At 39.5% G+C, this 24,420-nt stretch overlaps 1 protein-coding gene across 1 annotated transcript in view; it reads left to right on the forward strand.

The window, feature by feature from the left end:
* LOC104461091 (contactin-associated protein-like 5) overlaps positions 1–24,420 on the forward strand; it is a gene marked incomplete at its 5' end in the record, with an annotated part of 148,545 nt that overhangs the window by 15,294 nt on the left and 108,831 nt on the right. The window contains 4 exons of the mRNA XM_010072547.1: positions 2,259–2,523; positions 5,159–5,308; positions 6,329–6,500; positions 23,903–24,009. Coding sequence (XP_010070849.1) covers positions 2,259–2,523; positions 5,159–5,308; positions 6,329–6,500; positions 23,903–24,009 — 694 coding nt within the window. The remainder of the gene's footprint in view (positions 1–2,258; positions 2,524–5,158; positions 5,309–6,328; positions 6,501–23,902; positions 24,010–24,420) is intronic.

Here is a 24,420-nt window from a genome sequence, read left to right on the forward strand (position 1 = left end):
TAGGCAGAGCTTGTTCTGCTGATAGGTAAAAATCTATGAAGAGCTTTGAAACAGAAATCCTATATGATTGTTGCAAATCTTCCCCTCGACAGTCTTTCATTTTGTTACGGTCTCCCACTGCCAGTGGAGCAAATTAGATACTTGAGTGCAGACTCAGATAACGTTTGAACTTTCTTCCAAGCTCCGTTGTTATGTATGTATAAGGTCTGTAAGTGTCTTATTACTTTGTGCAGAGTTACTTGAATCACTGTCTAAATGTCTAAAATTCCAAAGAAAATTTGTCATTGGCATTTTAAATGTCTAAACCTTTAAAAAGCTCTGGAGAAAGGTAATCATATTTATGTATACTACTACAGTTGACTGCCTTTGTTTTGTGTAATTTGTCATGAATTTGATTGAAAATGGAGGTGGAAATATAACAACAAAAATAACAAAAAAAAAAAGCTCTTGTGGCTTCTTTTATGCAGAGAAAACCCAGCAGGTAGTAAAAAACTTTTTAAAGGCTGAGAGCAAATTTCCATTCTACTTCCCACCTGACTAATGTTCGGGTGAATTTGGATAAACTTTATATTTAAAAACTCATTCTAACATGGTACACCCATGGAGACCTTTTGTCATTGCTAAGTCTGGTATGTAGCATTCTGCTTCTAACTGGGTAGGAAATATGTAAATAACTTGATATAGATATATATCTATCAAGGGTTGCTTCATCGAGGGATAACTTGGTCTCTTTCTGACAGTTCATTTTCTATTTTAAAATAAATATTAGAAAGACATTTGAAAGTGATAGGGAACAGTTCCATCAGCTGTCTGAGATTTCAGAGAAGAATTCCACAAGCACTGTGCAACTTTCTGCATATCCATCAAGTGCTGTTCATTATAATTATCCTGTTAGAGTGAGGTACCAGCGCTGATGAGAAGCAGTACCATGGAGAAAGACTTTTACTCATACGTTTTTGTCAGATTCTAGTTGGTATTTTACAGAACAGCCTAGTTCAAAGCAGGCTGGCTGCAACAATCTCTTGGAGTGGCTTTAAATGCATCCTGGCTTTATATATTGTTAAGATTTTATTACATGTCTTGAATGACCTGGTTGGGTAATCTACAATGGCTGAACAAAACGGTTGAGTTGTTTCGTCTAGAAACTACAGTGATACATGCTGGTACAGATTCTGCTGACTGCTTTGAATAAATGTGCTGTTCTTCTGGGTAAATAGCACCACTGATTTCAGGGCTGGATGGCTGAGGTAATCAACTAAGTTTGGCATTGAAATGATGTTGGATTTCACCACACTTGCTGTGTATGTAATGTTTTAAAAATTCCGCAAAATGTCCCTTGGAAACCATGAGACCTAGCACTGGCCAGGAAAACTCACTATTGTTACATCCTACTCTAAGTACTGTATCCAAGTGACTTTTTCTTGAGTTTCCTTATTAATTTTGAAATAATTTCATAATAATAATTTTTAATTATTTGCATTATTATTATTAAGGGGATTTTTATTATTTGGAGTAGCGCAGGGCTGTGTCACTTTGAGTAAAAGAAAACAACCAATACTGATACTGCAAGTTATATATGGAACATTTGAAATAAGCCCAGGAATTTTGCCTCATGTTTTGCCCCAGGCAGTAGATTCAAGTAGATGAGAGAGTTTTTACTTTTAAGGCTATGTAGCATTGGTGTAAATGGGCAAAAAGGTACTGTCATTAATGGCTGCATTTTGGCTTATATTTAGAATAGATCTAGTCTATTTTGTTAGATCCCTGTGCATTGGGGGATGCTGTGTTTCTTCACTTGCAGCTTGCCTTGTTCACACCCCTGTAGACCCTTCAGTGCAGAGCCAACACAGAACGTTTGTATCACATCCTGCAGCACATGAAGGTTCAAGTGGACAAAGCAGATGTTTCCATGTGGAAATGGTCTGTCTGGGCTACCAGATGAGCCCTTCTGCACCCAGGCATGGTCTTGATATGGGACATTTGGACACATTTAGATCCTTCAGGGAACTGAGGTTTTGATTTTTGACCTCCCTTCCCCTCCATTTGGAGTTAAAGTAAATTTTTGAAGTCAGATGTGTTTTCCAAGAATAGAAAGATACATTTCCTAATGAGTTACAAAGATTTGTATCTGAATAACAGTACCTATTTCAGCCTGGAGGGCCATTAGAAATCCAGTGATCTTATTTAACTATGGATGTTTTGGGATGACCGAAAAAAAAATCGTCGTGTTGACTATGTTTGATTTTTATTATTTGCAGGGGAATGTGACCTTTTCTTGCTCAGAACCACAAATTGTTCCTATCACCTTTGTCAGTGCCAGTCGAAGCTACTTGCTACTACCCGGCACTCCTCAGATTGATGGTTTGTCTGTCAGCTTCCAGTTTCGAACATGGAATAAAGATGGCTTGCTTCTGTTCACCGAATTATCTGAAAATTCGGGACCTCTCTTGGTTTACCTTCATAGTGGGAGATTGACACTACTTATTCAAAAAGAGACGCAGAACCCGGTGGAAATCAGTGAAGGTACTTTAGTTTCGTTTACTCTCATCTGTTCCCCTTTAAAATACAAAGGTCTAACCACACAGAATGAAAGGATGATAAAATAAGGAAGCACCTCATCTTCCTTTGTCTTTTCAAATTTTCTCTTGCTTTCCAGTGGTAGAACCACTCTGTGCAGCTTGAGGTAGGTCTAAACATGGAAAGTTGGCATTCTGCGATCTCCACACACAGTGTACCTGACAATTAACTTAGCCTCTGTGTTCTTAAATAGTCAAGATAAATTTTCTTCAGTCAGGTCACATGAAGACCTCCATCCTCAGATTGTGCTGAAGTCATCTGGGAGCCAGCTCAGCCACTGTACCATTCCCCAGCACAAGCTGAGGCAGCCTCAGAGCTGAATTTCTTCCTCTGCCTGAACCTTTACACTCTTCCTTCACACTACACTCAGAGGAGAGGCTGACTATGGGCTTCCTCTCCTCACACCCCCTCGTTGGTCCCCTTAGCCAGTTTGCACGTTGCTTTGTGCAGCTGGGGGGATGCAAGAGGGTGAAATGGGGTTGCTTCTCTTACCTAAAATTCAGGAGGAGTTGTTTGTAAACAGTTGCCAGAACAGCTATGCATTGGCTCCCAGAGACACCAGGGAAACAATTTCAGACTGTGCAACAGAGGCAGGACCAGCGTAGCCCAGCTGCCATCCCAGTGTGAGCTATATAAGCTGTGCTGGCATCACAGACAGAAATGTTTTCAGCCCAGGACCTCTGCACATCCCTTGCTGCTATGCAGGCATGCTGGGTGGGAGGCTGGGAAATTAATTTTCTGGGTAGGTTAACTACACAATTCCCAAAGGTGGATGAGTAATAGACTGATGGAACTCAGATGGAACTAAATAATAATAATAGTATTTTCTAAAAGAGCAGCTGTTTAAAAATTTGTAGTTTTAAAATATTCCCAGTACGGACTAAAAGAGGGCAGATGTGTCTATTAAAAGAAGCAGAGATAAAATCTGACAGAGTTGTCAAAGCAGAGCTGTTCCGTATGCGTTTCAGTCCCCTTTATGATAGAAAATGAGGCAGCTCTACATCTATCCTTATTCATGAAAGTTGCTACAGCCTTAGCTTGCTGCAATTCAGTGCTGTAAACTGATTTTCCAGCCTTTATGGCAGTGCTAATTAAATTGTTGACAAAGCTGAGACAATGTCAATATTTCGTTGGGTATATTTGTTTTTATGTAGTTCTGAAATCATGAACCTGAGCCCAGCCTTTGGTGCTGTCCAAAAATATTGCTAAACTGCCTACTTACACATGGAAAATATGCAGAAATTGCAAGTGCCGTGTCCTGCAGACATCAGGTACTCACAATAAACACATGCTTGCTCAAAAATGGACCTATTTTTGCCCTAGATGGGACCTGCTTTGTTTTAACATCTTCACAAACTCAACAACATAATTCACTTCAAAATAGACTTGTTCTAAATGAAAAATCATGCATTTTTGCTGGGAAGCTGTCATCTTATTCTATGGAAATTGTGCATGCGTTAACAGCCATTGCTGTGGAAATTGTCTCATTTTCAAATTCATAATAAAATGGCTTTTCATACACTTAACACCCACATTTTTTTTTAAATTTTGTTTTGATCTGTTCTCACACCTCTTTTTGTCACTAAGTGCTCGTTTGTTTCTTCTAAAGCTACATTAACAAGAAATATTCCCTTATGGAGGAGAGTAAATGCTAGTTGTTTGTGCCTGGTCTCAGGGACTCCAGCCTGATGGGAACATATTTTGAGCTGTAATTAGGTTACTTTTGATCTTCACCACCATGTGTGCGGTCAGAAGCTTGCCCACTGATTTTCGTGGCTGTCAGAATAGAGAATGTGGAGTTTCTTCGTAGCTGTGTGGGGGTATTTCAAGAGCCATGAGATGCAACACTGATTTTCAGAATAAGGACACAGAAAAGTTATTTCCCAGTTGGTGCAAGTGTCTGGAAGAGAAACAGGCTACCTGGTAGCATAACCTCTCATGCACCTTCGTAGTTTTCTGGTCAGAGCAACAGTCTCAGCTCTCACAAGACCCGTGTGGAAATCCAGTATAGAAAGGCTTTGGTACATCTATCAATAAGACTGTCCACTAACTTAGTGCTGGAGGGTCTTAGGAAACACAAATCCTTCTGGCATCTACTGGAGTTTGTCAGGTTTCATACTGGAGCTGAAAAGAGGGTGTAACCATCTCACTGAATCTAATCCTCTGCAATCTCAGGCATGTGTTTAGTATCAGAAGCTCAGCAGAGATCTTGTCTGTGCACTCCTGTGAGCTATGAGCATTTTCCAGGAGACTGAAAAGAAGACACAAACACTCACAAAATGGTAATAGTGTGCTACCAGAAAGGAAAAGGCCATTCTAGCTTGCTGGAATGCCTGCAGAACCAGGACCAGGTTAGATTAAAATGTGTGATGACCTACTTAAAAATTCTCAAAAGCTTTCTCAGACCTTTTCTTCTATGCCAGTTTGTTTCCAGAGGTAATGAGTTCTTTTCAGCTGCCAGTTCACCCTATTTTGGAGTCAGCTGCATATTTGTGATCACAGGTTGGAAGCAAAAGGTGTTTTGAAGAATACAGTTGTCTCCTGCACCTTTTTTCACTCTTTGTGCTTGTTTTTTTGCCAGGGACCAATCTCCACGATGGGCTTTGGCATTCTGTTAACATCAATGCCAGAAGACATCGCATTACCCTGACGCTGGATAACAATGCTGCCACTGCCAGCCATGCAACCACTGTCTCAAGGATCTACTCTGGGAACAGCTACTATTTTGGAGGTAGGTTGTTTCAGACAGATGCAGGACAGGTTTTCATGATGCAGATCCTCAGGTGGTCACCATTGATGTCTCCCCAGGTGCACTCTGTTTGCAGTTAAGAGAAAATGTTGTAATAATTTATTTTAGACCCCCTATGAAGTCGCAGTGCATATAGCACTGTAGGGAGATTGAAGCGTCTTGGTCAACCCTGACAGAGAGAGAATGAGCAGAACTGCTAACAGAGCTGAGGACTATTAGTATTATTAATATTCCTGTTGATATCACTCTCCTGATCAGGCTCAGTGACTTTAGACTTCAGAGCTTAGTTGACGTACAGCTCATATCTACAAAGGTATTTAGGTACTGTGCGCTCATTAAAATGAATGTAGGTTTAGCTTAATTTTGAAAATGGAAAGAACAGTCTTGAAAAATACTACCTTCTGCTCTTTGGAGTGGAAGCATTAATTTAGATAAAGGGAGTGTCATCAACTGTCTTTTTTATCTAATATATTTCTGTGTAATGCTTACTGCAGTGAGGCTTTGATCTCGATGAACCATCTGGATATAACACTAGGTGAGGATGCACAGGAGGCTTTGGATTTCAGAGCTGGCCAAATACTGAGGAAGCTCAGATACAAATAGTTTTCTTGCTTGCTATCCATAGTATTTAATCCTTTTACTCTGTGGATGGCCTCAGCAGCAGAATTTAACCCATAATGATTTTACAGTTTGCACAGCTTTTTTTATGGGAGTCAGTTGCTATAACATGTGGAGTTTAAAGAAGATGGAAAAAAACACATTTTGATTTTTGCCTAGCACATGTGAAAACCACATACTCTGATGTTTCCAGTGGCTGCTCTTTTTTTTTCCTCTTTTTTTTTTTTTTTTTTCTTACTGAAGGATTTATAACACAGAAGGTTGCGTGGCACAAGGAATGAAAACACTTGGAATAATGAGCCTCTGAGTTCTTGCATCAGGAAATCCCAGCAGAAATAGATGAACATTCCAATATTCTTCTCTACCTCTTCTCTTTTCCCACAGGGTGCCCTGACAATTTCACCGATTCCCCATGTTTAAATCCCATTACTGCTTTTCAAGGCTGTATGAGGCTCATCTTTATTGATAACCAGCCCAAGGACCTCATTTTAGTTCAGCAAGGCTCCCTGGGGAATTTTAGTGATTTACACATTGATCTGTGTGGCATCAAAGACAGGTAATTATTGTTTCCTCTTTCTTGTATTTGTTCTTTTTTTTTCATCCTAGTGGTTTATAAATACAGGTTGCATTAAGTGAAATTCTAATCTGCCAACATTACAGATATTAGGCATAATAGAGCTACTAATAGCAAAGATAGAAGAACTAGAGGGGAAATGGTTTCAATTACATGAGGCTCTCTTCACATTGACTTGTAGGAAATAGAGAATGCAAATTCAATCAAACTACAGGTTGGTGAAAGGATTAAATTTTATGCATAAACAATACTTGATTGCTTTGAAGTTTTAGAGGGGAACAAAAGAGAAGGAAAAATTATTTGATTAATCAGAACATGTCATCCCCTTAATATACTATCTGTTTTGCTATAGTAGATAATTTACAATTTTTCTTGTTAGCCGTTACAGCATAGCATGTTTATAATGAAGGTATGGTATACTTCGTGTGAAATAATGCCCATTCAGTAGGACAATGTAGTGATGAAATATCTGTGTCTACCAGAGGCAAATTTCAGTTTAAATACTGAGCTGAATCCCTTCTGAGATGAAACCTGACAGGAAACCCAGATTTTATCATAAAGAGTTGAGAGGAAATAAGTAACCACTTTTTTTGGAGTATTTCGTAATTTCTCCTTTGCTTCCTATGGATTTTTAGTGACTAAATATTTATGAATTATTTCTGCAAATGCATATTTTGAAGTTAGTATGTGGAACAATAGAATCTGATATATATTTTTTTTTAATCTAGCTAAGTTCTGAAAAATGGAAATGGAATTACTGGAAATTTCGTGTGCTTCTGATAGTTAAGGGAGTAGCAAGGATATTTTTGAAATGCGTTAGGAGCTTAAGCATTTAACGTATTTTTTTCAGATGTTGCTTAGAGAGGTGGAGCTGTAGGAGGGATCAGCCTGCTGGAGCTCCAATCTTTTGACAAGTGGGCAAAACCTCTGTTATGTGAGACCTTTGTGCTCTTTAAATGGTAGACAGAATTGATAAGATGTAGGTGATATAACAAAAGGAAGTAAAATGGAAACTTTCCTGAGAATTAAGAGAAATAAAGTATTTTGCTGTTTTCTTGGAAAAACAGATTCTTTAAGATTGAGTGGATCATTGAAAGGCAACTTGTGTCTTTGTATATTGAAGCAGAAAAGAACTCTTCTGTTATGATGCAGATGTGGGACGTCTCCAGTGCCTTCCTTGTCAGGTTACAATATGTGAATCTGTGATGCTACTGCAAGTGTCTTCCTCATCTTCAGTATCCCAAGGATGACAAGCATCAATCTGTGATCTACCATAGAATTATTTAGGGCAAGGATACAAACATAATAAGAATGGTGGGATTTTACATAATCATTGCCTTGAATATATCACACATAAAAGCAAAAGTTACACGTGATCTAGTGAAGATTAAAGCAGTTCCCTTCCAATGCGGTTCTCTGGAGAGTCTTAACTTTATATGTCTGTACTATATGATGTAGGTAGATCTATAGTAGATATGAGTAGATCATAGAGTAGATATGATCACAAAACCAAAGTAAATTTTTAAAGAAGAAAAAAAAAAAGATTTGATTTACAGTTGGTAAAAGTGATTCTCTTATGGCTGGATTTGGTGTATCAGCAGAGGTGCCCTGAAGGGGAAGAGGGAAGCCCTCAGTGTATGAAAGTGTTGGGCTGAAATTCAGAAATCCCCCTCCTTCCAGAAGGGCACGAGCCTCACTGGCACAGTGGAGGTTACAGCTTTCTTGTTCCGTGAGACACCCAGCTCTCTTTGTCTGATAATTCCAATAGCTGTACTGAAGCTGTTTTGCAGGGAAGAAGGAAGGATTTTTTTTTTTTTTCCTCCAAATTGTATTACACATTTTACACGTCTGGGACACCGTCTTGAGAGAGGTTAAATTTATGGAATTGTTGTCAGGAAGTTACAAGTTTTTCAAAGATTCACAAGGTGAAGTGCTGCTGGTGCAGTACTGGAGTCAAGAGTGGATGTAGCAGTAAGGGACAGAAAGAGGGATGAAATTCAAAGGAAAATGCAGACAAGAAGCAAATCCTTTGTGTTATTTTGCTAACACAATTGAACCTAAGCCAGCGGATGAGCTGGGGAAAGACTGAACAACAAAGTATTCGTGGAGCGTGTTCCTCCTCACCATTTTTGAAAATTTTAGGTTCCGCTAGCCTACATTATGGCATAATTTGTTACAACAAAATATAGATGGAAAGTTTGTGAGAACATGACGTTTGAATTCAGATCTAAAGACTGTATTGCTCTCTAGTGTGCATGGTATACCCTTGAGTATGTTTTCAAATCTTGTTCAAATTGCTCATGGCACAAAATGTCTGACACTTCCAGTAACTGTAATTCCACTAGGCACCGTAGTTTAGCTAGTGCTCTGTATTGCAGCAGCTCTGGACTGTAGGAAAGTTGGGGTCTGGCTCCAGGCATGCAGTATCCAGCTGCTCATTCTCTTATCGTAAGGAGTGTTAAAACTCTGTAAAAGCATCTTCTCCAAGAAATGTAATCTCCCCTTTCTTAATTATAAGATTTATTGCTGTGTGCACTGTAAAGCAAGTGTTTTTGTAATTTTAATGCATATGGGAATTGTGTAGCTTAATTAACATGTAAATGGGACATTTGTCTTAGTTATCTAAGCAAAAAACGTCTTTTGAGAAATATGCCTCTATTTAGAAAGCAGTTGATTTGTTACAGGCTTGTAGGCCAGGCTCGTTCAGAGCTGGGCTCTGTAAGCAGTGGGTAGGCAGCTCTCTGCAACTTGTGCCTGCTCTTAAGAAGAGAGTTAATGACTTTGTTTTGAAAGATGATAAACTGGGACTAGTATTGATGCCAGCAGTATGTTTTTGAGAGAGAGTCTAGTTGTGTAAGCATATTATACACACACACACCTCCATGGACACCCTGGGATTCCCTGTGTAAAGTGATCAGCCTTCATTAAATTAAGTGGAGCCATATGAGGGACTAAGCCTGAATATCTCATCATCTCTAGTATTTGAACTACATGCGTGTGCAAGTGAACTTGGCATGAATGCCTTCTGTCTCCCCATATTTTTTATTTCTATCTTCAGTAACTATTTCTCAGGAAATAAATATTGTGTCACCAGCTGAGCTTTCAGAAATTACACACAAAAAATGGAGACATCCATAGGAATATACAGTTTTGCCGTCTTTCCATGGCAAAATGTGGTGGCTGGGAAGACAGTGCCAAGCAAAGATGCTTTTGGAGCATCTGTGAACTTGACCCTGTTGCTGACTCTGCTTTGAGCAGGGGACTTTTGCCAGAGACCTCCAGAGGCTCCCTGCAGCTGCAGCAATCCTGTGAATGAAGGCCACCCAGTAGCTGCTCTGGTCCTGGCTGAGTGGGCAGTTCAGAATGTATCCGTGAGAGCTGAGATTAGCAGATAACACACAGAAAACTCATGCCTTCTTTTCTTTCAGTAGGATGTTAAGATGTTATACAGTCTGGAGTTGAACACAGCAATATGGACTGTCTCGATGATGGAAGAAGACTACTTAGCACCATCTGCCATTAAGAGACCTCTTGTTTCTATTCCTCAGCTTTAGTGCCAGCATCACTAATGTTCCTACTGCTGCATATCAAGTTATCTCTGATTTGCCATCCCCTTGTATGGTACCTATATGTTGTCCTTAGGTGACACATCCTGTGCAAGGAGAGGCATCTCCCATCTATTCATACGAGAGCTGTGTCTGCTGCACAAGCCCTGCAAAGAAGTGCCATATTCCCTTCTTCACCTCCTTCAAGACAAAGCTGTTCCTGCAAATTGTTCCCAATGCCTTGTGGTACAGGAAAGTAGAATCTGTAGGAGGAAGTAATTTTTCTTGTACCAATGCATGTGTAGGACTCTCAGTATTATCCCTGCTGCATGCCTGCTGTTAATCTAGCTAAATATTTTATTTCTTTTGTTTGTAGTGTGTATGTTTTCTGTGGCTGTCCAAAAACACAGATCTCTCAGTCTTTTCTGAGGATGTGGGGCTTACAGTGCTGTTGTTGTGAAGCGTTGGAGGTCATAGCTGCCTGCAATGCATTTATCCCCATTCTAATGAGAGGTAAAGACAAAATTAGAAAATATGCTGCTGAGCCATAGAGGTCTGTTCCATATTAAAAAGGAAGTGGATTTAATTTTATCCCTCTTTGTTGTTGACTTTTCAGGATTTCTGCTTCGTTAGGAATGCAGGTACACATCAGGGGTTGTTTGAATTACACTGAATTAATAAGTCAGAAAATACAGTTTCTTACATCATGCTGGCATTTCTCCTCTATGGCATGGTACAGAGCAGAAAGTAACAAGGTAGAGATGTCTGGAAGTGAAGGTGCCATGAAGTCCTTGAATTCAGAGAATTTGGGGGGGAGGGAAAGATGACTTTGAGTATCTATGCAGTCTTTTGAAGCAGTACATGTACTACATTGACCATCTCTGACCAAAAGCCATCTGGCGTAGGCCCAAACATATAAATGCAGACTCTCTTTGAATTTATTTTCAGTTCAGAGTGAGAAAAATTAAGTTCAGGGCTACAGGGACCGTACAGCCCTCGCTCCTGGTGTTTTGCACTGTAAGTGTTTTTTGGGAAGGGAGGCATCTTCTGGGGCTTCCAGGGGAAAACCTGAGCAGTAAGAAAGTCTAATGAGAACAGAATAATCCTTTCTGTCTTGGCCCTTGATCTGTAGGGAGGATGTCAGTGTCAAGGGATGGGGAGGTGGCAAGCAAAATTCATTTGCTTCTCATAGATGCTTGTAACTCAGAAGGGATTCACTCCCTTTTCTTGAGCTCCACTAAGTTTCTAGCTTTAAATGTAGGGCCAGGCTCCCTGTCCTTCACCTGCAGGTAGCATGTTAGGGGCTTTACAGATACATGCTGGAAAGAATTTCCGAAGTACTTCTAGTTTAGAGAAAAGAAAAAAAAAAGGTAAAACCAAAAGCCAAAATAAAACAAAAACATCAAAAAACACCCAGCCACAACCAGATGTCTCTTTCCTAATGGAGTCTTTCTCTCCTCAGTATTTTACAGTGTTTGCAAAGACTTTTTCAGCCTGTCAAATAGCCTCCTGGAAATGGGTTAGGGATGTGGTTACAGAAACTTCTCACTCAGCAGGGTAAGAAATCACAGCTGCATCTAGTGCAGCAGCCAGCTGGGCAGTGTGGCTGGCACAGAGGTCTTTCAGTCTTTTTAACACTGATGAAAGGCATGAGGCTGCTTTCCCCAGGGCTGCCAGTACTTCCCTTCCCTGGCTAGCATGTGCATGTGGCAGGATGGAGGCTTGAGTCATCTTGTACCTTCTCAAATTAACAAACCCTAACTCATTTCTTCAGGAGAGTGGTGACAAAAGTATTTGTTTCTCTAGTACTAATAATGATTCTCTAACTTGAGGTTTATTCGGTACTGTGATGGGCCACAAACTCAGATCAGTTGCTATTTTCTTCATGCAATGTTTTCTCTTATTGGCTTCAAAGGAAGGCATGCTTGCTGCAATTCCTCTGATCTGTGCAGGACCCCTGAGCTATGACATTGATAGCAAAATACTGTTAGCATCTACAGCCTTTATTTAGAAATTTGGGGTAACTGGCAACTCTACAAATCTTGAAATGCGAAACAGAACTAGTGAGCAAAAGTAGTTGGCAAATGTGTCGGAGCGGAGCAGCAGTGGTATGAGCAAACCTTGTGAAGTAAACGCTATCTGGGATTGCCACTTGGTGTTTACCTGTCCTAGGTTCATTGCTAGTCATGCTTCTAAACTTCTGTCCTCTATAAACAGATTCAGAGCCCAAACTGTTTCTTGAATGGCCATGTCTATATGAAAAGACACAAACTAAGTCTAGAAAATGTCTCCTGCGAATAAACATTGAATAAGTTCTGGTTCTTTAACCAGAAGAGATTGCTGAGGGAAGGCAGCATAATGGTCTTCAGGTGCAAAAAGGCTGTTGCAGCACAGAAGGAGATGATAATCTTTCCTGACCAGGATGTATGGGAGAGCAGCCATGGCATAGACTGCCTGAGGAGACTGTTAAATCTGTCACTGAAAGGCTCTACAAATAGGTGAGATGAGTCTGTGAGAAATAACAAACATATGGGTGAAGCTCCCTTGGTGTGTGAGCATGGACCAAGTGATCTTCTGAGTTCCCTCCAGCTCTGTGCAGTTGTGTTGCATTTGCTCAGGCTTCTCCTCCAGCTGGAAAAGCTGTATCTTGTTCTTGCTTTAGGGCTTCTGAAATGTCAGCAACAATAACACTGCGTAAGGAAAAAACAAACCAAAAATGTGGGAAATATCTTTCAGGAATTCATGTTTTCTCCCACCTGTGAGAAGACTCATTTCGTAGATGTATCTCAGACACTCTAAGGCAGTGCTGTGTCAGGGAGCAGGGATCATGCAGGCCATAGGTGTGGCTTGGTGTCTTTTTTTTTTAACCTGAGATATACGTTAACTTTGGAATGTAAGGAAATGAGGGAGAAGGCACAACACTTTTTACTCATTTGCTGCTTCCCTGTTTGCTTCTAAAAATGCATGATTCATTTTTACGACTGCAGGATGAAGCTCTTTGCACAATTTATTGCCCTGTTTTTTCTTGAGATGTCTTCTTTGCAGAGTCCATGATGTCTAGAATGATGGTTCAGCTTGTGTATTTTTCTTTGATGAACAGTAACTTAATTCCCTTCTACTTGGCTCTCTATTTTCATGAGATCCTGTGGCTTCTTGGAGTTGAGGTGTCTGTCCCTCTTTCAAATATGCTCAAAATGAGAGTGAGAATTTTGTAAGCTGTTAGGAGGAGGCAGGAACTAACTATGGCACTGGATAACTATGGGAACATCTTTCCCTTAGTAAATTAAGCTAACAACTGTGTGGTGATCCCTTCACAACCTCTATTTCAATTTCTGAAAGATGAAATGCAAATCCATTTGGATGTATTCACTGACCTCAACCTTGGCCTGACCAGCCCTTTCCAATAAATATGTCCTCTCTGGGCTGCTCAGAGGTGGTGCTGTGTGCAGCTCTGACTATAAGAGTCTGTCATTCAGGCCTCTTGGTTGTTTCTAAAGCTGACACTGTTCTTTTGTGTGTCACAAACTGTTCTCTACAAGGAGATATTAAATAGGCTAGGACTCTTCAGCCTGGAGAAGAGGGAGCTAGGCAGGGTTGTGCAATGAGGAACAGCATGAAGGAGGTGAATAATAAGCAAGAATTGGCTGTTTCTCACGAATTTAAATCTTACATAGTATTAAACTGGATGTTGTTAGATGCTGTAAAGGTCAAATACAAAGGAAAAAGCCAGTAAGGTGTACATGAATCCGTAAGCCACAGATTGCTGGAAGCTGGCAAAGTGTTAAGTGAGATGCTTTTAAACTTATTTCACCAACATCTTTGCTGTGACACTGTCAGAGTAAGGGAATTTGAGGAGAGGCACTGCTGATCTGAAGTGAAGTCTGGAGGGAGGTGATAATCCTGGGACTAAGAAGCCTGAGTTCCTTGTTTTAAAAACATCCTTTTTGTTGTGGGCAGCTCTTTGTACCTTTGTTATTCCAAACCAAAATATATTTTGTCGTAGCTGTGCTAATCTCAAAATATGTTGGAATCTGACTGAATTTTGCTAGGTACTAATACTTTCTGCACTGTTTCTCTTCCAATGTGGCAGTGGAATAGTGGGTGTGCAGGTCTGTCTGCGTATGGGAAAACAATGGAAAGCATAGCCTGGGGGAAATTCAGGCAGTGTCTTATTTAAAAATAAATGAAATGGGTAGGAAAACAAATACACAGATCCTGAGACTTTGGCAACACTGTTGAGAAGCTCTGGGACTACCCGTTCAGCAATTGGCTGGAATGCTAGCTTCAGTCCTGAAGCTGAGTTGGTTGTTTGCTGTGGTTGGCATCCTGTTCAGAGAATAGATGCAGGAATGTGGGCTCAAGAGATACTGCAGCTCAAGAGTTGCCATGGATGTTAGGAAAATGTGCCAGAAAATCATTAAACCTCAGTCCAGAAACACTGTGGATTTCCAGCCCTTCATCATACGGCACAGATGCTCCCTTTGGGCTGCGCAAGGCTGGCTGCTCTTACACCAGATGGACCCCTTGGAATACAACAGCAAGGGCTGCCTTGTTGCCTGCGGCCTGGAGGCACGGGTTGTTTAATCTCATCCACTTCTTGCATGCAGTGGGACAAAACTGCTTTGCAGTGTTAGTCACAAGGAAGAAAATTCTATTTCCAGGAGTTCTTGCACTCTGTGTGTACACAAAGAGGTAAGATCTGGAGTGGTTTCCCTGACCTGCTCTTCCAAACTCTGCCAAGAGAAGTGCTTAGGAGGCATGGCAGTTGGGACAGCTTGTGCCAAACAGCTGTCATAAGCGGAAAACTGTTTTCCTCTGACTTGACACGTCCTGTGGAGATACTCTCTTTTGCCCCTCGAGGTGGTGCTAGACTAGTGGTTGCTCCCACCAGGCTTTTGAGGCACATCCTTAGATGTGTCGCATCCTCTTGAGACACATCCTTAACAATGACGTTGGTTACATTAATGCTTCTGATCTCCTCAACTCCCGTCACAAAGGATGTGGTATTTAAGTTGGCTAGTGACAGAGAAAACTCTGTTAAGGAGCCTGAAATGTCATATGATTCTGCTATTCCTGCCAGGGCTGAAATAGCTTGAAATCGTTGACTTTCTGGTAGCAAAGTTTACCTGGACAGAGGCAGGGCTAAGGCAGATGCAGAAGTATGGTGTTGTACACCCGTTGTTATATTGTTATAAATTCTATACACCATTAGCACTTGAGCACATGAGACTAGGTAGTCTTGGGGTAAAGAAGGCCGTTTGTGTGTTGAACCTGTCATTCTTCGTAAATGAGATATGAGGGTAGTCAGAGCCTGCTTTCCTTCAGACTCAGATTCGCATAAATGCATAGATAAATGTATGCATTTCTTTCTCTGTCTACAACTGCTAGGGTACTCTAATCAGATTGCTGCAGTTCATGTTGATTTGCGCTGATGAAGCTTTGACTGGGTTGTCCTATTTTTATTTGGCTGGCACCCTGCCCTCACTATACTGACAGTACTTGTCAAGGACAACACTGGGAACTTCAGTTCCCTTAAGTGACCTGGGGGTGGGGAAAAAAAAAAAAAAAGATTCACGTTGAATCCACCTTGTCAGATGGATAGATGGCACATCTTGCAGAACACTCTGGGAATTCCAGAGATCTGCAATGAGGAATGTAAACCTGACCTCAGATATTTTCTTGTGAATCCTGGCAGTGTTTCATCTCTATAGCATCAGTGGGCAGACACAAGCACACACTGATATTACCATCCTTATTAAACCAAGATTCATCTGCATATTTCAATTCTCCTAGAACATACAAATGTAGAGAACAGCATGTGGTATACATAATAATCACTGTGATGGGATTGGCGTTAACAGCTTACCTCATTAGGGAGAACCATACTGATTTGATTCATGAGTTTGCTTCCCTATACTACTCGAGTTACAGAACACAAATAGCGTCCTTAGTCCCTGTCTTTCTATCCCTACCCATGTTTTATCTGTGAAAATTCTTCATAACATTTTCTAAATAAATTAGCTTAAAGTGTTCTTTTTTCTTGCTAAATAGATCTGACCTTTTAAATCCTGCTTTACGCCTATTTCGTTTGTAGGTTCCATTAGATTTTACTATCAATTTTTCCTTGTAAGAAGAAAATAATAATTTTTACTTTTTCCTCCTTTTCTTTTAGTACTGAACTTAACATTGCTTCATGTGTTGTACTGTCAAAATGGGCCCATGGGAAATTAATTACTATTGCAGGTGAAGGGTGTTAGGATAAATCCGGTGAAAGCACAGCCTCTTTTTGCATTTCCCAAATCAGCTCTAAGGTTTAATGTATGCCCTGCAGCAGAAGCCAAACTTTATATGATTTTTTTTCCCCTGAATTTGGCCATGCAAATGAGGAAATATTCTGGATAATTATGCCCAGTGAGTTTTAATTTTATTTATTACATTCCCAGGCTGGGATTAAAAAAGCAAACACTTAATATTGCATTCACCCCCACATAAATACCTGCAGTGCATCGTAGGAAGAATAAAAAAAAAAACTCAACAAACTCACAAAATTTGGCATTTGTTCTTTTCATTCTCTCTAGTATTCCTGTTTTCAGTGTTTAGTGTCTTCTCTGCAGAAATTACGATTATTTTATAGTCCAGATTATTTTCTTTTTGTGGGAAATCCTCCTACATTTTCCCTTCTTGGTTTTGTAGCAATGAGTTGGAGTCGGATGCTTTTAGATCACTTTCCTTGAGTTTGGATGGTGAGCAAAGCTGGGATGAGTTGAAGACATAAGAGGGGTTGTAATCTGTCCTTTTTAAAATAATTTCTGATTTGGGGTAAATCCCAAAGTAGATTTGAATATTGCTCACTTATATCTCTGTCATCATCCAAAACAAAGTATTTAAACTGCACACCTTCAGATGCTGGAATACCTGGATCTTTTTCTAGAATTGTTCCATTACATACAGGAGAGCCTGTCCTGCCTAGTGATAAGGATCTGATGGTCCAGGTTATAGTTCTTCTGATATTTTGTGTCACCTTAAAAAGATCACTTCAGTCCTTTGAGAGACTATTTTCCCCCTCACCTTTTGTCTCTTCTACCTGTTTCAAATGTAGGCTCCAGTGGACATGTTTACAAATAGCACAGGACACACTGAAACTTCATGTCTGTTTTCAGTTTCTAGTTTAGTTACGGAAATTGTCAACAGGTTTTCAAAAAGTTTCCCTTACTCATGCTTGTGTTGGTTCTTTGTAAAACACTGACAATTTGTGTTGTGTTTGTGCAGCAAATTTTATAGTACTGTTAAAAATGCCTATTTCTTTTTCATCAAGTTGTCCTTAGAGTTTGTCTTTTTCCTGTTTCTCTATACCAAAACCAAAGCAAAACACTGGAAATAATAATGTGGAAAGGGAAGGGGGAAAATATCTTAAATTCAAACTACGTTGCATGATAGGGAAGGGAAGGTGAAAAAGGTATCTGAATGACTTAATCCCTCATCAAGATGAATATACAGTGGAAAAAATAGTATTAGAAATAGAGGCATACATGCCATTCTGTGAGAGCTGAAGAGCGCCTTAGCTCCTTCATGAAACTATGCACCTACATCACAAATTAGACACACCAACTAATATAGTTAAATGATTGCAGGTAGCTCATTTTGGAGTGTGAGTCTTGGAAAACCCCTCAATACCACCCAAGTTTTAGTGGAAGGGCAGGATGTAGAAAAACGGAGCAAGATTTAAAAAAAAAATCCAAACCCATGAGCACCCAAAACCTGGATGTCAGAATTAAAATCACTGGAGTTCTGAAGATCATTCCCCCATTTTCTCATATCTATTCTAATGTTTAAACTTATATGGATAATGCAGGTAATGACAGGGCTTCTCGCTCTGATGGCTTAGGGGCTGACTGAGAATGAAATGTAATAAAACCATGTAGAATTCCCTGCTCTTGGACTGGTATATGAGCTTTGCGCTGTCAGATGGGCTTGGTCTGTAGTAGTTGTAAAACAAGAATATGTTTGTACAAAGCAAAGTCTCTGTAAAAAAAGGCAGCCAGAGTGGAAAATGCTACCTCTGAAAAGGGGGAGTTTTCTGACCTTTGTGTTTCTTTAACGTGAATGAAAGGGAATGCTCAGGTTATTTGGACAATTCCATGAGTTGGGTTTGCCTGCCCTGCCTTAATTTTAAGGCTTTTTGTTTTCTCTGACTTTGTTTCATCCATGGAAGACCAGCCACAGAAAACAATGGTTCAGGCCCATGAGGGGTGCGCTGGTCTGTAGAAATACTGTGTTTCAGAGCAAATAAAGACAGATTCTTCGGATTAATCTGCTGCACTCACACCACATCTGAATTGGAGACAGATCATGTTTTAATTTAGTCTTGTTCTTTTCCAGATAAGTTTGTTTATTTATTTTCATGTGAAGCAAGAAAATGGTGCTGAATTCAAACCTCATTTACCTGATGCCACTGCAGAGTAACTAAGAGCAGTGCTGCTCTGGTCCTTAAAAATGTGTTTAGTAAATGCTGTAAGGGGTAACTACAGAACTGGATGGAGCAGGGTGAACTCCTTCCTGTAACTGCAATGACTTGTACATGTGGAAGGATGCTAGAGTTGGAGGTAGTTACCTTTTATCTTTGATAGAAGGTAGAGGGACTTCTCACTAGTGCTGGAGAGGGGTTTCCCTGAGGGACACCACTGTGGAGAAAGAAGGCAGTTTGAAGGTTGGTAGTGGGTATTTAAGTGGCTTTTGGAATCCGACTTGAGCATGGAATTGAATTTCTGGGGGGACCTGGGTAGAGTTCATCCCCATTGTTATTTCTTTAGAGTCAAAATTTATGGGATGTGCAACCCCTGGGTAAATTCAAGTCCAACTGTGAGGATGCATGTAGGATATAATATCCTGTCCTTATTTGTTTGTTTGATTTTTGCAGATGGCTCTTCTGCTTTAGCTTTGTAAATTCTAAATGGAACAGCTGTCTGTACAGGATGGTTTGTTTCCCTTTTTTCATTTTCAAATTTATTTATATAAAATCCTTTCTGCTGATGCCAAGCCAAACTGTCAGCACATTTACCTCTATTAAAAATGTAGGTGTTCTAACAACAAAGCGATCAAACCTTTAAGAAAAAGCCTTTTATCTAAGCCATAGATAACAGGCTCTCTTCCCTGCACTTGTGCCAATCCCAGCACAACCTCCTCCCACAGTTCTGTCCCAACCATATAGTTGAGGGCAATTGGCATCAATGTTCAAATCTTTTAAATGTTGGCTTTACAGTGGTCTGTGAGTGCAGAGTCCGAGAACCAAGGTGGCCAGCAATGGAAATAATAATATATTTTAAAAGTTCATTCATCAAGTTTTGTAAATCTTAGAAAGAGGAAGAACCTACCTCTGTGACAAATTATGAGTATTACAAAAATGCCTTTTTTTTCTTTAGATTTTTTTCTTATATCTATTCAGTGTGATGGAGTTTTTGCAGCTTGTCTTTGCTCACTCTTTCTCCCTTCCTCCCTCTGGTCCTTACATTTCTTTTTTTCGCCCTTTACTTAAGGAGATCCAGCTCACTATTTTGCCACAAATGGTCATCTAAGGGAAAATAAAAGTGTGATGCTCTCCTGTGGCACTTTCTTTTCTAATGCTGATTTTCATTTGTTTTCCTGTTGGTAAATCCCTGAAGTTGTTACACGCTGTCTGTGTAGTAACATGGTGGGTTTCTCTTTGAACCATTTGTCTGGTCTCCCTTGAACTCATTTCTTGTATTCAAAATAACCTTTGTCAAGGAATGTCAAAGATTTCCGGCTCAGCAGAGCAGGGCCAAAATCCATACTTTTGCAACTGTCCTCAGTCTGTTGAGTTGAGTGGAAAGACACCATTTTATTGAAGCAAAGTATAGGCTGTTACAGTAACACCATGAGTTTCATCAAACATGCATGCCTACTATATGAAGTCAACCTTGTTATATTTTGTTAATTATACATGAAATAGCTGCAGCCCGTAAATAGGAAAACATGCTGAAATAAAATGAATTTGAGATAATATTTAGGCAAATGCTTTCTTGGTAGAAAAAGTTCTAAATTTCATGTGTTTTCTTGTTATGGCATTGTTGAGTTTTAAGGACTTGGTGGTTGTCTCAAAATGATGGATTTTGACAGTCTTAATATTGAGGGTGTGTGCTCTTTCTTTCTCTCTCTTTTTTTCCTCTTTATTTAGAAAGAATAGAGAGTGGTGCAGGCAGGATATGTTGTGCTGACTATAAAAAAATCTGAGCAGTGTTTATTGAAAGTACTGGGTTTATTTCCAGTCAAGTGTAACACCAAATGTGCAGAACTCATTCAGCCTACCCACTCAAGTAATTTTGTCATTGTTATTTCTTCATCATTCCTATCAAAGGGCCAAATTTTGCCCTCTAATGTCTATGTAGTTTGTCCTTTGAATTGAAAGGAAGCACACGTACAGTTTTGGATGTGAATGTTTCATCTAAGGACGGTGAATGCTTTTGTGCAGCCTCTGCATATTGCTCACTCGGATAGCTAAGGTGTGTCTTTTCTAGCTTGGACAAAGAAGGGAAAATTTTATTTGCTGTTTTTTTTTTTCATAAGATTGATTCACCATGACATGTTATATGAATTAAACTGAAATCCAGAAGATCAGGGTCCCTGGTCTGTCACAAACTGTCTTGGGCAAATCATTAAATTTCAAAGTGTCACAGTTATGATACTTGCAAAAATTGAGTTGATTTGTTTGTTTGTGTCAGTTGCAGATGGGTCAGGGGCTGGCTGCTGCAAATTTTTGTGTATAAAACCTTCTGTGATACCACAGTGTTTTTTGTTAAAATTGCTTGATTCTACTAGAATGCAAATATTAATTGATATTTTAAATTAGATGTATATAAATCCTCCAACTTTGGGATCCAGGACAGTCAGCAAATGGAACAACCTGTGATTTACCCATGCCTTCATTATTTTTAATCATAGCTATTTCTTAATTTTGAGTTCTCTAACAATTAAGATAAATTTTGCTTCTAATGAAGACACAACCGCTCAGCTAGAATGGGATTATGGTAATTATTAGAGTTGCAAAGAAATTTGTTTCATAAGCTCTTAGAAAGGTTAGTTGTGTGACCAAAGCCAAGATCAATGCAGTTGGTGCTAATTAAAGCATATAGGGTAAGGAATAAAAAAAGGTTTAATTCTGAATTTATGAATATCATTAAAAGCTTACATAGCTAGTTCGACTTGAGTTTTGTGTATTGTTGATGGAAGAAAAAGTGCCTGCATTTGTAAGACAAGTAGAAATGACCTTCAACTTTGTAAAGCCTTTAAAAGGAAACTGTTTTAAGGGAATAAATGTGGCTAAGCCTCTGATACAGGCCTTTGGCAAACCACAAATGACTAGTAGTTAGCTCTACTGCATTGGGTTAATTAATAAAAGGTAGCATAAAATAGGCAGAAAGCATATTTGTCCATTACACCGATGATGTAAATTATGATAATAACACAGTATTGTTCTTTTTACGTCTCCAAGGAGCTTCATTAACATCACATATTTCTTGTTGCCAGCACCCCTGTGGTGTAAATATAACTACTATTGGGCAGGTGACATAAATGAATGTTTATCACCAAATATCAGGCAGAAGTATAGGCAATATGCTGAGGGCAAGGGCAGGCAAGACCAAAGCATAAATAGGAGCAATTCTGCTCTTACAGGCAAAATTCATGAATATCACCATAGAGCTGTTGAACCATTGTGCTTCTCCTGCAGCCTCTGGTACAAAGCTGTTGGGGAGCTGCTGGTTCGAGGGAGCTGGCGCAGTCCTGCAGACCGTCTCCGGGTGCAGATCACACAGCAGCCAGTCCCATTTGTGCCATCCTGTAGGCTGTTCTTGCTTTCTTCAGCATCGACCCAAAATTTCTAAGTCTCTCTTCACCATTCCCAAGAGCAGATGTAGTGCCAGAGGGTCTAGCTGGGTTAGGCTCTGACAGATGATTGCCCAGCATACCATTAAAAGCCAAAACCTCATCCCTTCTAAGACTTCCTACTCTGTAAGGTTGGGGCAAACTCTACAGTTTTGGCCATCTCCTTTGTTTCTTTCTTGTTTTAGAAACAAGGTGCTCTCCACAGCACAGGAAAAAACTCCCTGGTGAGCTGGAAAACCAGGCATGTATTTCCAATTCTGTTTCCTTATTTTGTATTTGAGCCCAATGATTAATAGAAGCCATAGCAATGATTTTTATAAGACCAATATATCTTATAATTGTTTTAACAGATGTTACAGGTAGTTATAAATAACATACTTTCTTCTTGAATTCCTTATGTCTCTAATATTTGAATAATAAGTAATGACTATAATAGTTGAGTAAGCTGTAATAAAAATGAATTAATCTTTCATATTAATATTTTTATATGAGCTTTATAATTTTATGCACAGTGGTATAAATAGCGATCAAGTAAACCCGAGTTCTAGAATAAATCTCAGACTCAGTTACACAGACACGTGTATGTATGTATGCGCACACTTGCATACAGATATTGAGGACGAGAGGTTAGTCTGATAGGTCTCTAGGCATGTGTCCAGGTTTCTTTGGGTTCTCAATGCTTGGCAGCTCTAAACAGCCTTGGAGTCAAGTAAGTTGATTAATGCTTGGCTGGTGGGCTTGGGAGACTGGTGGAGATCACGGCCATTAGATGTATAATGACATGTGACATACAGGTTTTCTGCTGCACACATGAAATGAAAGTATAAAGATTCTAGAAGGAACAGACTGAAAGCCACGGTTAAAGGCAATATGCACACTTGAATGAAAAAACAGTTCCTAAGGATGAGATGAACTACAATAAAATCATGTCATCGGCTAGCACAACACTAGGTAACTTCAGTGACATCACCACTAACACCACTGCAAGATCTGGGCCATAAAAAGGTTTTTGAAGCTCAATTTACAGCTAAGCAAACCCTAGTGGAGTGCTGGTGTGTATGAGATAAATTGATTGCCTGTTTGCTATCCACCCACCCATCACAATTGAATCAGTGATATAAACAAGTTACTCATTTTTCAAAAGTCAGACATACAGTGTAAAAGAGATTATCTAATATACAGTAAAGGGAAGAAAAAAAAAAAAGGAAAGAAAAGGCAAACAATGGAACAATCTCTGTTTCCACTTAGGCTGATGTGACTCCCTTGTGCTGCCTGTGTTTACACTGGTGTACTTCAGATCGATTCATTTCTTGTCCTGCAGATTGAATTTATCTCCCACAGCTTTTGTTTCTGTTCACTTCCCAAGCTGCATGCTGTTGTGCCTCTTTCTTCTTTTAATAATTTGCTTAACAATAATTCTTTAGAGGCATACCAACTAAAATGAGAAAGAAGAGAGAGTACAGAACTCGTAATTAAAGCATATTTTTCCTCTCACTTCTGAGATTTTCATGCTGTTTGTGTTACTACAAGCTTAATTCAGCCCAATTTTGATAAGAATGATGCCTGTTTAATTAGAGAACAGGGGATTCTCCTTTGAAACAAGATTTCAATGGCATTTTCACCTGTTACTCATCCTTCTCTGTGCTCAGAAAGTTTGTGACACTTTAATTGCGAACAAGTGGAGGACAAGTGGAGTGTTTTTGTTGAGAGTGATCTTTACCTACTTGCTAGATACAAATGTTGTTGTCTTCAGTGCTTGTATTTGAAGTGAATCACAGATCAGAGGAATAAATAATTATTTCAGGTACTATACAGTGATTCAGCCCTAGGGAACTTTTGCCTGAATGAGGAATTGAAACAGTTTTATAATTTTTTTCCGGCACATTATTTTTAGAGAAATGTTTATAATTAATTTTATTTTTTAAAACTGTCTCCAATTAGATGTTTACCCAACTACTGTGAACATGGAGGAAGATGCTCTCAGTCCTGGACCACCTTTTACTGCAATTGTACTGATACGGGCTACACGGGAGCTACCTGTCATAACTGTAAGTAAACCCACATGTAGAGTGTTTTCTACTACAGCTGGTATGTCAAAGTGCACATAAACTAGAGAGGAGCTTTGTGAGAGGTCATATCATTATAGGATGTAGCGTGTTCTGACAGGGTGTGAACAGGTCAAGAATTGGGCTGGGAATGCACAGGAATACATTTGCATGTATGGATGTTTCTTGATAAATATTTTGAACAAAACAAAACCAGATTATTTTAATTAATGTTTCTCATTTTTTTTCTCACATTATACATTACTTTGGAGAATTTTAAATTCATTTATGTTACATATACATCAGAGACACACTGGTCATTAGACAGCTGAATTTAGCTGGGCTGAGCCAGGTGATTTTATTCTGTGTTTAGGGCTGTACGTCAATTTTGGCACCATGGACAGCTTTGTTTTT

The sequence above is a fragment of the Pterocles gutturalis genome, unplaced genomic scaffold (assembly GCF_000699245.1).
Source record: "Pterocles gutturalis isolate BGI_N339 unplaced genomic scaffold, ASM69924v1 scaffold14082, whole genome shotgun sequence".
Taxonomy (NCBI): domain Eukaryota; kingdom Metazoa; phylum Chordata; class Aves; order Pterocliformes; family Pteroclidae; genus Pterocles; species Pterocles gutturalis.